The sequence below is a fragment of the Ruditapes philippinarum genome, unplaced genomic scaffold (assembly GCF_026571515.1).
Source record: "Ruditapes philippinarum isolate M1 unplaced genomic scaffold, ASM2657151v2 ctg993_1_1_1_1, whole genome shotgun sequence".
Classification (NCBI taxonomy): Eukaryota; Metazoa; Mollusca; class Bivalvia; order Venerida; family Veneridae; genus Ruditapes; species Ruditapes philippinarum.
Window position 1 is genome coordinate 12,194 of NW_026863595.1, and position 18,211 is coordinate 30,404.

The window sequence follows — 18,211 nt, forward strand, 5'->3', positions numbered from 1 at the left end:
CCAATCCATGAATAGCTTACACATGAATAACGGCATGACAGACAAAATGGACGTCAATGTCGAAATCTGAAAAAAAAGAAAACGTTCTACACTTTTAAGCGTCTGGAACTTAATCAATGAAATAGTTTTTCTCCATCAACATGTCTTGTACAGCTTTTTGCGCTTGTAATATTCTCAGACGCACAAACAATGTTGTGAACTATAACCAAACATTTGTGAGGTTCAGAAAACCAAGATGGGTACCAAAGGCTCCAAGTAAAATTTTCAAAGTGAGAGAACCAACACCACTCGATCCAGTTGAAAATGAGAAAATGACAGAATGGTTAAATAGATATAACACAGCTAGGAAATCAATATTGTAAGATTTGTTTTTATTCCATTGATTCCAATTTCATTGAATAGACCACCTATTCTCACAAGATAGGCCCAACTTAAATTGACAAAATGTTAAAAAATGAACTTGTTTTTTATCAATTTTTTATTACATAGATGGTTAAAGAGATATGTGTCTGACAAATTGGGAAAGTTACAGCAATCAAACTCTGTTAATACCTGTAGAACAGCCACTGAAACAAATTGAGTACTTTTGTAAAATGTAATTTACGTTACCTTAACTTAAAATAAACCAATGGTTCATATTAAAGATATTTTGATTATATTCTATATAATAGCACTTGATACAGATTGTCACTTCGATAAAATTATTTGCCCAAAGTAACATTACATATTTTATGCACAGGTTTTAATAAAACCGTACACCAAGCTTTAACGTTTTCATTTATGTTGGGTTGAATATTTCTGGAAAATATGATCATCAGTAATAATAGCTACATTAAACAACTCATTGTTTGTACTTATATTAGCTGATTTTATTTGAATTATAAGCACCAAATATTAAACAGTACAAACAGTATTTTGACTTTGAAAAAATATTGTATGCAGCATACACCAATACAAACACAACTAGGAAATGTAACGTTTAAATTACACAAGTATGCATCTTTAACTGGCAACAGCAAAAAAAACTCCAAAGATTAAGGACTAAAATGACAGCTATGTTTCATTTTCTTTTGCTTTTGAATAATCTTAGATGTAATTATCAGTAATAAGTTTCAGTCGACTGAGATAAATTTATATGAAAGGTTTATGCTTCAAACATATTCATTTATCCATTTTCTTTAACCAAACTAATAGCTTAAGTCCGTAAAAATACCTCGTGATGAAGCCTATTAAGACATTATCTTTTTTATCAGTATATATAAAAAAGTTATTAAAATATAACAAAGCCTATGACTTGCGTTTAAAGCTGTTACTTTCAGACCAAAAATAACAAATGAAACAAAGTAAAAGAATTGGACCAGTCATGGTAACTAGATTACCTTTATATTCAAGGAAATTTTATATATTGTTGGAACATGTCAAACAATAAAATGTTGATGTTCCGAGCTATTAGCAAAAGGAAAATCAATTAATTCATAAAATTGAAAATAAGAAAAGTCGTGATCAAGCGCATAAGAAAATTTTCGTTTAATTTTTAGCTCGACTTTTCTATGAAAAAAAGGGGAGCTATCCTACTCGCCCCGCGTCGGCGTCGGCGTTGGCGTTGGCGTCACACCTTGGTTAAGTTTTTCGTACCACCCCACTTTATTTCAGAAGTAGTACAAGTATGGCTTTGAAAACTTACCATACTTGTTCACCATCATAACCTCCATCTACAGACAAGAGTACATAACTCTGTCAAGGTTTTTGACAGAATTATGGCCCTTTTTTGACTTAGAAAGTGTATTGAGCTTGGTTAAGTTTTTTGTACCACCTCACTTTATTTCAAAACCATTGAGGTATTGCTTTGAAACTGACCATACTTGTTTACCATCACAACCTTCATCAAACAGACAAGAGGACATAACTCTGTCAAGGTTTTTTGACAGAATTTATGCCCCTTTTTGACTTAGAAAATACATTGAATATGGGTAAAATCCACTTATTGCCTTAACCCTTTGAGATATTGCTTTGAAACTTTTAATGCTATTTCACATTATTACCCCCATCTGTACGCAAGAGAAGGTAACTCTGTCAAGGATTTGTTTTAAAAATTAAGGCCTTTTATCGACTTAGAATCTTGGTTAAGTTTTTAGTACCAGTCCACTTTTTGACTGAACTGTTTGAGATATTAATTTGAAAGTTGGAATACTTGTTTACAATCATGATTCCCAAACATGTCCAGGAGAAGGTAATTCTGTCAAAGATTTTATTTGAATTATGGCCCTTAAACTGTCAATGTTTTGTATTATAGGCAAGCACTAAAAAACTTAAAAAATCTAAAAAAATTCATTCCTATCCACTTGTTCACTTTACCATAAATTATGTCATATAAACATTGCTGTAATATTCAAGGGTATCAAACAACTAGTTCACTTTAAAAATACAGAGATTCTTGTATTGCCTTTTACTGCAAAAACTTTTTTTATTGGCAAGCAATAAAAAAGTCGAGCGCGCTGTCTTACGGACAGCTCTTGTTAAACATGATGTTTATTGAAGGTTAAAAAAGAAAAACAAAAACAAAAAAACAACGGATTTGTTTGAAACAAAGCCGTACAATCATTTATTTAAAGCGGCCTTCTGTTTATATAAAAGTCAAATAAAAAAATATGGTGGAAAATTATATTTGCCATCATAAATTACAGAATCAATAATTAAACTCCTGGATTCCTCTAATCTATATGTCCGCTATCTATTTGTATATTAGTAAAGCGTGTGATTCGTTTTCCGATTTTCTATTTTTTAGAAACAAACATCACCGTCGTTTTTAAAAAATTAAATAGATCTTTAGACACTGTTTTTTAAAAGTAGTACTTACAGTGATATGTTGCACTTTTCTTAAGATAAAATTACTGTAAATACTTTTAATTTTGGAAAAAAAAAAAACATTTTCGAACAAAAGTGAAAGCTTTGAATGTGGCGCCTTAAATTTATCTTATCTCTTCCTCTTTTAACCTGAAAGAGCGGCACATAACAACTAACTTTGTATGACTCATTCTATGCCAGAAAACCGTTCTTCTAACTTGACACAAATTTGTCGGCATTGTTTGGCCAATTGAAAGTTGCTGCTTTACATTTTCGATTTGCTAGTATGAAACAAGAAAAATCGTCATTAGCCTACGACAACCTGTTCAATCAGTCCAAGCCGGGTACCAATGTGCCTAACTACTATTTTTCATGTTTTCGGGTGCTTGAACGTACACATTTTCATCATCGACAATCAGTCTGTCTTCATTTGAACACAACCAGACCAATTAATTGTATTAACTTATATTTGTGTCTCAATCCTCTTTCATTCTGTGTCAATTTTGACATTTTTTTCGGGCCCATTCTATGTTCTGGTCGCTAAAGACCCCCCCCCCCCCCCCCCCCCCCCTGATCTATCTTTTAAACTGTTGTAGCTCAGTATATTTTTTCTTTTTTGTTCTTTTTTCTAGTTATTTTACTCCTTATGTTGATTTTTTCCTTCCACAAAAAGGCTCGCTGTATTTCAGCATATGATATACCCATTCTTGCTGAAACAAAGAAAAAGTAATCTACGTTACTTATTTTGTAATCAACGTTACCATTTTTAGAAACCATTTATTTATGCCTAAATTACAGTTTTTTCTCCATGGAACAAACAGAGTTATTACATTAAACTACCATATAATGATCTACAATATAGGAACATGTCAAATATTTGGAGAACTAACTTATTGGTGTTGCAGATATCACAAGTTGATATTTTTGTAATCTACGTTACCAACATTGGTATCACATTTGTTACACCTTTGGTAAAATCTTAGATGATCTGCTATAACACAGATAACATACATGTATCTGTGAAGATCAACATATGACAAAAAACTTTATGGACAAAATCTTTGGTAAGTAAAAATGGACACCAAAAAAAGGATTTGTTAATAACTTAGTGGGCCATGACGTAACTAATATATGCAATAAATGTTTGAATTATAAGTGTACAAGATTAATTTCATTGAAATTAAAGATGTATAATTCAATTATAATCTTAAAACTATAATAAACTAGAAATGTGTCCATAGGACACGGGTGCCCCCACCATCAATCTTTTTACTAAGTCAAGGGAAATAACTCTACAAATACTGGATAAATCCACAAGCCAAACCCCAGGTGCAAATCTAAAATATGCTGAGCAGCCTGCCCATAAGGTTTATTGACTATGTCAAATCCTTTTTGAGAAACTTGCGACACAAGTTGAAAATTGCAAAAATTTTCTAAGTTAAGGGGCAATAACTCTAAAAATACTAAATAAATCCATGACGAAAATATCTGGTGCACAACTGCACATGCTGATCAATATTCCTGTAAAGTTACATGACTCTAGGTCAAAATACTTTTTGAGTTATGTGCGACACATGTTGAAAATTTCCAAATTTTACTAAGTCAAGGGCAATAACTCTGAAAATACTAAAAATATCCAGACGAAAATACCCAGGTGCACAATACCACATGCTGATCAACATTTCTGTAAAGTTTCATGACTCTAGGTCAAATACTTTTTGAGTTATGTGCGACACAAGTTGAAAATTGCAAAATTTTACTAAGTCAAGGGCAATAACTCTAAAAATACTAAAAATATGCACACGAAAATACCCAGGTGCACAACTACACATGCTGATCAACATTCCTGTAAAGTTTCATGACTCTAGGTCAAATACTTTTTGAGTTACATGCGACACAAGTTGAAAATTGCAAAATTTTACTAAGTCAAGGGCAATAACTCTGAAAATACTAAAAAATATCCAGACGAAAATACCCAGGTGCACAACTACACATGCTGATCAACATTCCTGTAAAGTTTCAGTGTTTTTTTCCTTTATATAACTACTACCCTAAAACGGTACCATTCCAAATAGAAATTAGACGTTAAAATTCCCAATTTCCAATGTTAAATTCCCAAAATGGCTGTTCAAAATGCCCACAAGGCCAAGTGATTTTTCTAAAATCAGTTAAATCCAACATAATCATATAAATCACCACTCAATAGTTCTATCTGGACAGTAGAAGCTGTTAGCTATCTTTATTCATGATGTCAAATCTCATTTGTAGCTGAAAAAATGCATTGAAAAAATTCCTAATTTTAGTCAAAATAACGCATTTTTTCCCAAACAGTCTGGTACCGGCACCATTCCCAAAGTAGAGAAAAAAAACGCTGAGTTTCATAACTGTAGGTCAAATACTTTTTGAGTTACTTGCGACACAAGTTGAAAATTGCAAAATTTTACTAAGTCAAGGGCAATAACTCTGAAAATACTAACTCAAAAAGTATTTGACCTAGAGTCATGTAACTTTACAGAAATATTGATCAGCATGTGCAGTTGTGCACCAGGTATTTTTTTGTCTGGATTTATTTAGTATTTTTAGAGTTATTGCCCTTCACTTAGAAAATTTTTGCAATTTTCAACTTGGATTTGACATAGTCATTAAACCTTATGGGCAGGTTGCTCAGCATATTTTAGATTTGCACCTGGGGTTTCGCTTGTGGATTTATCAAATATTTGTAGAGTTATTTCCCTTGACTTAGTAAAAAGATTGACAGAACAGTGGCGCGGTGGGGGCACCCGTGTCCTATGGACACATTTCTAGTTTATGAAATGAGTTAATCATTGTATCGCGTATTGTTTATATACTATGTTTTGTTAGTATTTTCATCTGTTTAAACACCTTTTAATGTGTTTATTGCCTATGCATTTTTTGTGTGCAAACTAAGTAACGTAGATTACATTGGATTTGGAGACAAGAAAGTTTTATTTTATAACGAATAATGCAAAGAGCTTCACTCAGAAATTCTTTTAATTTTCAAACTTCAACATGTCGTGAAACAAAAATTAAAAAGATATGTTCAGTTTTTAACAAATTGATGCAGCACTTGTGTGTTAAATCATGTAACCCTTTACAGAGACAGCATATTTTTCTTTTAAATTGATATTATTTGTTCATTTCTTTTCCTAAATACCAGTTTCTGACATCTATTGTGAATATGATTTAAAAGAAGGAACCATATAATGTTGAAAAAATAACAAAACTCAACTGTATAATTGTATATGTTTTAACTTTTGTCAAGAGACACTCAAATTTCAAACTTGGGCCTATCTTGTGAGAATAGGTGGTCTACCCTCAAAATTATTTAGAACCCCCTTATGTTGGTCATTATTCATGTGTGATAACTGGTTATGACACCCAGGAAGCAGACAACAGTAGCATCATGATCATGATCATGCATTACTTATACATGGTAACTAGTTTTAAGTACATGTCTAGGTCAGTATGATGTAGAAAAATGAGTGAGACTAAAAAAAGGATTGGAGCACCACATTGATTAAACAGCTAAATTAAATATTGTATTCCGGACAAGGCGCTTAAATGATATTTAATGCTAAAATCTTGCCTTTTTACCACACCAATTTTTGTATGTCAATGCATGAAAAATGTAATAATCAGTGAAAAACACGATATTTGTCTAATCAACTTCTGTTTTGTGATCATGAATTTTGCAAGCGTCTACTGGTCGGGGACCATCAACCGGACACTTTTTTCACATTTTTCTGTACAGATTTCATAATTTTTAACCTAGAGACCTAATGAATTTGACACAGTTCAGCTAGGTTTTTCTCCTAACCAGCAAACTAGTTTGTTTATTTCTGATTGTATTGACACTTGTATCTGAGGCCCTACAAGGAGGGTATAAAAATTACCTAAATTGTTTACACTACAGTACCATGTGTCCGGACAGATATGTACATGATGTGATTTAATTCAGATAAAAGCTTGGGTGTTTTAATTTTTGATTTTTAACATGTTATACAATATTTCAGCAACAAATGCTGAAGTTTTGGATATTCTATTGTTTACTCTGCAAATGATTATAGCTGGTATATGAGGTCAGGCATTGCTTTCTTGACCCCCAAATTTCTATGTCAACATTCTTGAAATAGACATTAAAATATTACCATTTACGGAGGTTGAAATAAATTTATTTACTTAATTTTAGAAGAAACATGGATTTATTGTTGATAAAAAAAGGACTGACAACCACTGAACAAAGAAAATACTTAATTAAGCATTTTTTGGGCCGTCCGGGTTTGGTGGTTGTCCGGTTTTGGTGGTCCCCAACCAGTAGAGGTACTTCTCCAATCCTGTAATGAGTAAAATCCCCCCAAAAAAGCATGAAATATCTTCTAGTGAGTGTCTACCAGATTTGTTCAAATAAAAGCCCCAGGGTTAAATTGGCCCTGTCCCGGGGGTCTGATTTTCCTTACATGACTATAGTAAAAACTTTTAAAAATCTTCTTTAAAAAAAAACCCAAAGAGCAAGAGCTTAGATATTAAGCATAAGAGATTTTCAAATGGGTGTCGATCTACAAAGTTTGTTCAAATAATTTAAGCCCAAGGGTCAAAATAAACCCCATCCCAGGGGGTTATTGATTTTCCTTATATATACATATATATAGTTAAAACTTAAAGACTCTTCTTGTGAAATTCCAAAAGTGCTAGATCTTAGATATTTTGCATAAAACATCTTCTAGTGAATGTATACCAAGTTTGTTCAAATGAACGCCCTATCGTCAAATTGGCCCGGCCCCAGGGGTCATTGATTTTCCTTATAATTATGTACTGTAAATCCTGTATTTTTAGCTCACCTGTCACAAAGTGACAGGGTGAGCTTTTGTGATCGCTTTTCGTCCGGCGTCCGTCCGCACTCACAGGACAGTAATTATGTGGCTAGAGGGACAATAGGTAACTGTTCTTTCTCTTTGATGTCATTCATTCCGTAATGCTTTTATGTGGCTATTTTCTTTTGTGTGGCTAAAAAGAACAATAGAGAGAACAATAGAGTAGCCACATTATTACTCTCTTGTTAGAACTTCCGTCCGTCGTCCGTCCGTCCTTCCCTCCAACATTTTTGTCCGGAGCATATCTCTAAATGTATTTGAGTTATCAACTTGAAACTTCATAGGTGGATAGACCTTATTGAGGAGGAGTGCAGTGCACAAGAATGATAATTCTACCCTGCATAATTTTTGAGTTATTGCCCTTTGTTATTTTTCAAAATTGATTTTTGTCCAGAGCATAACTCAAAAAGCCTATGAGATATCAACATGAAACTTCATAGGTGCATAGATCTCACTCAGGAGGTGTGCAGTGCACAAGAATGATAACTCTACCTTTCATAATTTTTGAGTTATTGCCCTTTGTTATTTTTCATACCTAATTTTTCACCCGAGTGGAGCATAACTCAAAAGTGTTTGAGATGTCAACATGAAATGTCATAGGTGGATAGATATTATTGAGGAGGAATGCTGTGCACAAGAATGATAACTCTTCCCTATACAATTTTTGAGTTATTCCTCTTTGTTCTTTTTCTTAATATTTTGTCCGGAGCTTATCTCATAAAGTATTTGAGGTATCAACTTGAAACTTCATAGCTGGATGGATCTCATTGAGGAGGAGTGCAGTGCACAAGAACGATAATTCTACCCTGCATAATTGTTTAGTTATTGCCCTTTGTTATTTTTCAAAATTAATTTTTGTCCAGAGCATAATAATAATAATAATAATAATAATAATAACTTTATTTACCGAAGGTAACACATTAAGACATATACAGGTTGCAACATCTTATTTACAATGCGGCCTTCTAAAATAAAAATAAAAACACACACACACACACAAAAGAACACATAATTATCAATCAAAGAAAATATAACATGTAAAAAGAAATGATTAAATGGTTATCACAATTTTAACATATATTAACACATATACTGAACATTCATACAATTCATTTTATTTATCATTAAACATAATACTTTCATCAGTGCATCATTTTAATCTGCAATTTAAAAAGTAAAATTAACTTACAAAATTAACACAGTCAAAAAAACAAAAAAACTTGAAACTCTAAAAGCCTATGAGATATCAACATGAAACTTCATAGGTGCATAGATCTAACTCAGGAGGTTTGCAGTGCACAAGAATGATAAGTCTACCTTTTATAATTTTTAGCTCACCTTGCACAAAGTGCAGGTGAGCTTTTAGGATGGCCAACAAAATGACGTCCGTCGTCTGTCGTCCGTCCACATTTTAAATATTCTAAGGACATCTTCTATGATACCGCAAGGCCAATGTTAATGAAACTTGGCAGGAATACTCTTTGTATGAAGCTCTATCAAGATTGTTCAAAGAATTCCATTTCATGCAGAACTCTGGTTGCCATGGCAACCGAAAGAAAAATCTTTAAATATCTTCTTTTAAAGAACCGAAAGAGCTAGAGCTTAGATATTTGGCATGAAACATCTTCTAATGAGTGTCTACCAAGTTTGTTCAAATAAAAGCCCTAGGGTCAAAATTGGCCCGGCCCCAGGGGGTCATTGATTTTCCCTATATGCATATAGTAAAAACTTAAAAAATCTTCTTTTAAAGAACCCAAAGAGCTAGAGCTATGATATTTGGCATGAAACATCTTCTAGTGAATGTCTACCAAGTTTGTTCAAATAAAAGCCCTGGGGTCAAAATTGGCCCCGCCCCACTGGGTCATTGATTTTCCCTATATGCATATAGTAAAAACTTAAAAAATCTTCTTTTAAAGAACCCAAAGAGCTAGAGCTAAGATATTTAGCACGAAACATCTTCTAATGAGTGTCTACCAAGTTTGTTCAAATAAAGGCCCTGAGGTCAAAATTGGCCCTGTCCCAGGGGGTCATAGATTTTCCCTATATGCATATTGTAAAATCTTAAAAAATCTTCTTTTAAAGAACCCAAAGAGCTAGAGCTAAGATATTTGACATGAAATATCTTCTAGTGAGTGTCTACCAAGTTTGTTCAAATAAAAGCCCTGGGGTCAAAATTGGCCCCGCCCCGGGGGGTCATTGATTTTCCCTATATGCATATAGTAAAAACTTAAAAAAAACTTCTTTTAAAGAACCGTAAGAGCTAGAGCTTAGATATTTGACATGAAACATCTTCTAGTGAATGTCTACCAAGTTTGTTCAATTAAAAGCCCTGGGGTCAAAATTGGCCCTGTCCCAGGGGGTCATAGATTTTCCCTATATGCATATAGTAAAAACTTAAAAAATCTTCTTTTAAAGAACTCAAAGAGCTAGAGCTAAGATATTTAGCATGAAACATGTTCTAATGGGTGTCTACCAAGTATGTTCAAATAAAAGCCCTGGGGTCAAAACTGGCCCACCCCGGGGGTCATTGATTTTCCTTATATGTGTATAGCAAAAACTTAAAAATCTTCTTTGAAAAAACCCAAATAGCTTGAGTTTAGATATTATACATGAAACATTTTTAAGTAAATATCTACAAAGTTTGTTCAAATAAAAGCCCAGGGGTCAAAACTGGCCCTGCCCCAGGGGTGTCATTGTTTTTAACTATATGTGTATAGTAAAAACTTAAAAAATCTTCTTTTAAAAAACCCAATGAGCTAGAACTTAGATGTTTAGCATGAAACATCTTCTTATGGGTGTCTACCAAGTCTGTTCAAATAAAAGCCCTTGGGTAAAAATTTGCCCGGGGGGAGGGGGGGGGCTATATACAGGTGAGCGACCTCAGGGCCAACATGGCCCTCTTGTTTAGTTATTGCCCTTTGTTATTTTTCATACTTAATTTTTCAATTCAATTTTTTTCTTAAAAGTATTTGAGGTATCAACTTGAAACTTCATAGGTGGATAGATTTTACTGAGGAGGGATGCAGCACACAAGAAAGATAACCTACCCTGCATTATTTTTCAGTAATTGCCCTTTGTTATTTTAAGCCATCAGTATTCACATAGGTTTCAAATCTGTAATCACTATAGCCATCAGTTTTCATTACCAAAAGACCTTAAAATGGAGTTATTCTGCTCTACTACATATACATTCTTCCAATGAGCAAACACATTCGGCGGGGGATGGCCATGTTGACATGGCTCTTGTTATATTAGCCATGCACCTTTGGTTATAAATTACATTGCCAGTGTGTGATGTAGTGATTTATTTTTACTTTGAAAAAGTATGACTTTTCTAGCAAGCATCTCAGGTTAGCAGTCTAGTACCATAATGGCCCTCACATTCAGTAAATTTAATATTTTCATATGATTATTGAAATGATAATGATAAATCTTCTAATAAGTTCTGAAATTTCATCAGTAAGTTAGGGTGTAAGATGATTTGTGTATTCCAAAATGACTTCACTTCTGAACATTTTATATATGAACTGCAAGCCACTTTGTCTCCCAGTGAGCCAGTATATCCTTGGAGACAGAAATTCTGGTCCAGACCACAACATAATGATGGAAAATATCTATTTCTTCAAGCTCACTTGACTACCTTTACAAACTTTGAGAGTGTTTTGTTCTATTTTCCAGGATGTATCTGCAAACACATAGTGAGCTGATCAAGGCGAGGAAGAAGGAAATCATAGAAAAAACAACATTTTCAAATGAACAGTTGTTTTATATGATGGAAGTTAGAAATCGTGTGTGGAATGCTAAAACTGCTGTAATCAGGTATCTTATATTATTTATATTCAGGTATTGGGGCAGTGCACAGGTGTGACAGCACTTTACATAGAAAATGTAATATCATTACTGTCATGTAGCCCCAGTGCAAAGTGTAATTAATAAACATGGCAAAATGTATTGCCTTTTTGCTTTTCTTTGGCCAAAAACTTTTTAATTGAAATTTTTCAAAATTATTCAGTAGTGCATATTCTAACCACTTGGTTTTCCAAAAACTTAACTAGCTTTTTAGCTCACCTGAGCTACCTCAGGGTGAGCTTTTAGGATCGTTGTATGTCTGGCGTCTGTCGTCTGGCGTCCATCCATTCTTGTTCATTAACACTCTAGCGGTCACATTTTTGCCTCAAGCATCATCAAACTTTGTCAGAATGCTAATCTAGGTAATAACTCGGATGAGTTCGAACATGGGTCATCTTGGATGAAAAACTAGGTCACAAGAGCTAAAAATAGAAAAACCTTGTTAACACTTTAGCGGTCACATTTTTGCCTCAATCATCATCAAACTTGGTCAGGATGCTCAGGATGCATATCCTGGTAAAAGCTTGATGAGTTCGAACATGGGACATTTTGGATGAAAAACTAGGTCACAAGAGCTAAAAATAGAAAAACCTTGTTAACACTCTAGTGGTCACATTTTGGACTCGATCATCATAAAACTTGGTCAGGATGCTTGTCTAGGTAATTGCTCGGATGAATCAAACATAGGTCATATCAGATGAAAAACTAGGTCACAGGAGCTAAAAATAGAAAAACCTTGTTAACACTCTAGTGGTCACATTTTTGCCTCAATCATCATCAAACTTTGTCAGGATGCTTATCTAGTTGATAGCTCGGATGAGGTCGAACATGGGTCATCTCGGATCTAGGTTACAGGTGCTAAAAATAGAAAAACCTTGTTAACACTCTAGTGGCTACTGTTTTGATCCAAATATCCTGTTAATTGGTCTGAAAGTTTGTTTTGATGATTTCTAGGTCAAGTTCGAGCATGGGTCATCTCGGATGAAAAACTGGGTCACACTGCCTAAATATGGAAAAACCTTGTCAACACTCTAGTGGTCACATTTTGGAGTGTAGGACATTAAAAATCTAAATGTAAATTATCTTTAAAACAATTGCATTTATTTGTTAAATTAAACATACTGATTTTGACTTGTCTCAAGTTCCAGATTTAAACTGACGAGATTCTCAATAACAATTGTTTGATGGACTGGGGGGGGGGGGGGCTTTTACCTGTATTTTTGATGGGGGGGGGGGGCTTTTTTCCTACTTGTAAATTTCATGGGGTGGCTTTTGTCCACCTTGTCATTTTTAGATGGGGGGGGGGCTTTTGTCCGTAAATGTATTGTTTCGCGTCATTGTAAATTATCTGCCCTTAAATTTAACTCAAGGGCAGATACCTCGAAAATGAGAACAGTGACCTCAAATTTTTTTCTGTTTAAAATGTTTCTGTTATCATATTCTAATAGCATGCAAATTTTAAAGAAATTCTACGGAACAGTTTTAATTTTGCCTATATGTCTATATGAGAACTCCGGAAAAGGTCTTTAAAGCCCATTATGCCCTAAAATGTTTAAAGCCCATTATGCCCTAAAATGGTTTTATATTTATTTTTCAAAAATTTTTTTTTACTTTTTTTTTCCTGTCATATTTAAGTTTTGAAGTTTTTCATTGCCATCCTTGGCTAATGACCTGAATCATATTTGCTTCTATTGCTTTTCATCAATTAGTACAGTTGAAGTGATTTTAGTATATTGTATGTAAGTCAAAATACTACAATTTTTACATTTTACTACTTTTATGACAAATAGTTTCATATTTAGCGCTAAAGCACCTAGCATATGCTAAAACCATTATCTACAAAATGTAAGTGATATAAAACTCATGTTTGCCTTTTCTTGAGAAAGAAAAAAATATTCATTTCTGGGGCTCAAGTGCCTTTAACATGAAGTTTGATTTTGAACATTATAAACATTAAATAAACATTATTCACATATACATGTACATGTATTTAGATAAAATTTATAGGTTTGACACTCTTCATGAATGCATTGTGAGTGGTACAATATTTCAAGAATTTTTAGAAAAAACAAATCAACATCTATGTAAGAATTAATTGTTCCTCATTAAAAATATGGAATAATTTTATAGACTTAGTTTGATTGAATTTTTAATTTATTTTAAGGCATTTCAAATCATGCTTCAGTTTGTAAAATATGTGGAATTTCTTTTTATTTTAAACCACTAAAAAGATAGTTAACAATGTTTGTAGAGAAAATGATGTAAGAAGAAGAAATGCTGAACTTGCGATTCGTGATAAAGCATTTGCGGACAGAGATGAAAGGGAACTGTCTGCAATACAAGAAATGGCAAAACAGAAAGTAGTTCAAGCAAAGGTATGTTTGCCACTGTTCTTTCTTTTTATATTGAATGGCTGCACCCCTAAGAAAAGTGTGTCTTGTTTAGTCATAAAATTTGTTTATAGAAATTGTGGCCCTTATGGATAGTTACAAAATGTCATTACATTTATATGTGGGTTATGTAATATGAAGGGACAAGCAATTACTGACTTGGTAAATGGTCTTATGAGATGGAGAGCAATTGACAGCAGATTGATTGATAAGTGTAGCATATATCATTATTGTGACATCATAGAGATGGATCAAATTGATCAATTAATTTAAATGTATAATTAATTTATCAATTTGATCCATCTCTATGATGTCACAATGTTATAACATTATCATCTTATATATCACTGAATTGTGTATCTCAAATTTTGTTTTATAATTAACTTCCTTCAAAGAGGTGCTACTGGGATTTATTTTATTTTTTTTTGAATGACTGTAAAAAAGTTATTTATTCATTTATCACATAAACTGCGGGGCAGGAGTGTAAAAAAGCCATTTAATAAAAACGATATTACACTAGTGTAATAACACTTTGACCTGACGTCATTTGCCCTATATATTAACATAGCGTTAAAGCACGTTATTGTTAGCGTTACACTATAGGCGCGTCATTGAAAAATTACTCATTTTAACAGTTTACTGTTCTTATTTTATGTATGTGTTAAATAGAATATTATATTCGTGTAGATTCAATACTAAATTTATTGAACTTGTTGAATAAAATAATATTATGCTCGCCGGAGGCTCGCATAATATGATTTTATTCAACTTGTTCAATAAATTTATTATTAAACTACATTCATTCAATATCCTCTATATCTCCCTACTAGGAAATGTTACTTTGAGAATGTCAAATTATCTGTTAACTGTTTATTTTGTATTACTTGACGATCATTTTGAATTCATGTAACTTCATTTTGAGCGTGATTGTTCAATGATTATAGTGACATAGTCCAGCTGTAATTAGTATACATGTCCTGATTTGCTGCTGAAACTTAGAATGTAGAATAATTTTTACTCTGTATAAGAATACATGTATACTGCAATATTTGTTCTCATTTCACACATGGCAAGTTTCATTAATCTGGCATCGACATGTGTATCTTAAAAATCATTTCCCCACAACACATATATCAGGATTGGTAACATGATAATTGCTAATATCTGTATTTTAAGAATTACCTCCTTTCCTCTGAAAAAAAAAGAACAACATTTACTAGAAACGTTTTAATACATCACAGCATTTTATTTAAACTAATCATCGCCCATATGACATTATTGTGTCATTTTTTATTTCTCTAACACCAATGTCATGAAATTAATATCCCTTTGAGTAAAAATTGTTTTTGTTTATCATGTCTTTTTTATGCTCCCCGAAAAATTTCGGGGGAGCATATAGTCGTCGGGTTGTCCGTCCGTCCGTCCGTCCGTACGTACGTCCCGAATTCGTGTCCGGCCCATAACTTTGTGATTTGAAGTTGGATTTTAAAACTATTTCACAGAAATGATCACCATATTGAGACGACGTGTCGCGCGCAACATTTGGGTCGCTACCTTGAAGGTCAAGGTCACAGCATGACCTTGCAGCAAAATCGTGTCCGGTCCATAACTTCATTATTTGAAGTTGGATTTTAAAAATATTTCACAGAAATGATCACCATATTGAAACGACGTGTCGCGCGCAACATTTGGGTCGCTACCTTGAAGGTCAAGGTCACAACATGACCTTGCAGCAAAATCGTGTCCTGTCCATAACTTCACTATTTGAAGTCGGATTTTAAAAATATTTCACAGAAATGATCACCATATTGAGACGACGTGTCGCGCACACATTTGGGTCGCTACCTTGAAGGTCAAGGTCACAGCATGACCTTGCAGCAAAATCGTGTCTGGTCTATAACTTTGTTATTTGAAGTTGGATTTTAAAAATATTTCACAGAAATGATCACCATATTGAGACGACATGTCGCGCGCAACATTTGGGTCGCTACCTTGAAGGTCAAGGTCACAGCATGACCTTGCAGCAAAATCGTGTCCGGTCCATAACTTTGTTATTTGAAGTCGGATTTAAAAAATATTCCACAGAAATGATCACCATATTGAGACGATGTGTCGCGTGCAACATGTGGGTCGCTTCCTTGAAGGTCAAGGTCACAGCATGACCTTGCAGCAAAATCGTGTCCGGCCCATAACTTCCCTATTTGAAGTTAGATTTAAAAAGTATTTCACAGAAATGATCATCATATTAAGATGACGTGTCATGCACAACATTTAAGTCGCTACCTTGAAGGTCAAGGTCACAGCATGACCTTGCAGCAAAATTGTGTCCGGCCCATAACTTCCTTATTTGAAGTCAGATTTTAAAACTATTTCACAGAAATGATGACCATATTAAAATGGCGTGTCATGCGCAACATTTGGCTCGCTACCTTGAAGGTCAAGGTCACAGCATGACCTTGAAGCAAAATTGTGTCCGGCACATAACTTCATTACTTGAAGTCGGATTTTACAACTATTTCACAGAAATGATCACCACAATGAGACATTGTGTCGCGCGCAACATTAGGGTCGCTACCTTGAAGGTCAAGGTCACGGTATGACCTTGCAGCAAAATCGTGTCCGGCACATAACTTTGTTACTGGAAGTCGGATTTAACAACTATTTCACAGAGATGATCACCATATTGAATCGATGTGTCGCATGCAACATTTAGGTCACTACGTTGAAGGTCAAGGTCACAGCATGACCTTGCAGCAAAATAATGTCAGGCGCATAACTTTGTTATTTGAAATCGGATTTTACAACTATTTCACAAAAATGATCACCATATTTAGACAATGTGTCATGCACAATATTTGGGTTGTTTTTACACTTTGAACTTTGTCTGTGACATAACTCTGACACAACAAGAGGTATACCTTCCTGTGTCCAAAACCTGTTCGGGGAGCATCACCCGGTTCAACCGGCTCTTGTTTATTGTTTAATATTATTCATTATTCTGTCGGTTTTTCCTTTTACCCACAGTCTTCATATTTGGTATTAAGATTGATCATTATTAGTAGATGATCCCCTTTGATTTTGAGGTCAAAGGTCAAGGTCACAGGGGCCTTGACTTAAAAAAGCTTGTCCACCCAATAACTTAAGATTCCTTAGACCCACAGTCTTCATATTTAATATGAAGGTTGGTCATGACCATTAAATAACCCCTATTGATTTTGAGGTCACTGGGTCAAAGGTCAATGTCACAGGAGCCTTGACTAAAAAAAGCTTGTCTGCCCAATAACTTAAGATTCCTTTGACCCACAGTCTTCATAGTTGGCATTGAGGTTGATCTTAACCATTAGATGATCCCCATTGATTTTGAAGTCACTGGGTCAAAGGTCAAGGTCACAGGAGTCTTGACATAAAAACTATGTCGGCTCAAATGCTTAGGTCAACAGTCTTCATATTTAGTATTTAGGTTGTTTATGACTAGTAGATGACCCCCATTGATTTTTTGGTGACTGTGTCAAAGGTCAAGGTCACAGGGATTTTTACTATAATAAGCTTGTCTGCTCGATTGCTTAAGAATGCCTGTCCGCAGTGTATTGATTTTGACATTTTCACATTTGAAGCATGTAGAATACATAACTTAGCAATGCATTGGCTTTGGCAGGGAGGTTGTCCTTGAGCTCTAAATGGCCACTGTTGATTCTGACAAAGTGGTTTGCTGGGGTATTAACGCCATGATAGGGGCAGTTAAATTTGATCCTGATCCTGGACATGTCCATGTAGGATTTTCGAAAATACAGCAAGGAAAAGGTTAACCAGTACATTTTGTTTAATTACAGGATTGGAAAGATAATTATGTTACAGAGAAGAACATGGATGATGCATTGGAAGAGCTGTTAAACTCTCGTGTTCATTATGACTTTGCATTAAATCCAGATGGAACAAAAACAACTGATCCTGTTCAAACTGAAGCTGAACAAAAAAAATCTAGCTAGAAGGAAAATCAGATTGGAAACTTTTGCAGCTTTAATGTTTTATTTAACAAAATTGAATTTTACAATTGCATACAATATGTAATAAATTGAAATACAATTATTGAGTTGCCATTCAATTTTAATGAGATTCAAAAGGCAAAACGATGAAGTGGAGGAAAATTATTTTTCTATATTTTATGTGTATATGTTGTTGAAAGAATTTGTAAATGTCATCACAGATAACTGTTGGAATATAGATGATCATAATGGA

The 18,211-nt window shown here is 34.0% G+C and overlaps 1 protein-coding gene across 1 annotated transcript; it reads left to right on the plus strand.

Annotated features, from left to right (window-relative positions):
- The first annotated feature begins 9 nt into the window (after positions 1-9).
- On the plus strand, positions 10-18,211 carry LOC132722627 (small ribosomal subunit protein mS26-like). Its single transcript, XM_060707152.1, has 4 exons — positions 10-358; positions 11,415-11,555; positions 13,837-13,960; positions 17,806-18,211. The coding sequence occupies exons 1-4, from the start codon at positions 141-143 to the stop codon at positions 17,959-17,961; spliced, it is 639 nt and encodes a 212-aa protein (XP_060563135.1). The 5' UTR covers positions 10-140; the 3' UTR covers positions 17,962-18,211.

Coding starts and splice junctions, on each gene's coding strand:
- LOC132722627 (XM_060707152.1), top strand. CDS start 141: ATGTCTTGTACAGCTTTTTGCGCTTGTAATATTCTCAGACGCACAAAC. Junction 359..11,414: donor ACAGCTAGGAAATCAATATT/GTAAGATTTGTT, acceptor TCTATTTTCCAG/GATGTATCTGCAAACACATA. Junction 13,961..17,805: donor AGAAAGTAGTTCAAGCAAAG/GTATGTTTGCCA, acceptor GTTTAATTACAG/GATTGGAAAGATAATTATGT.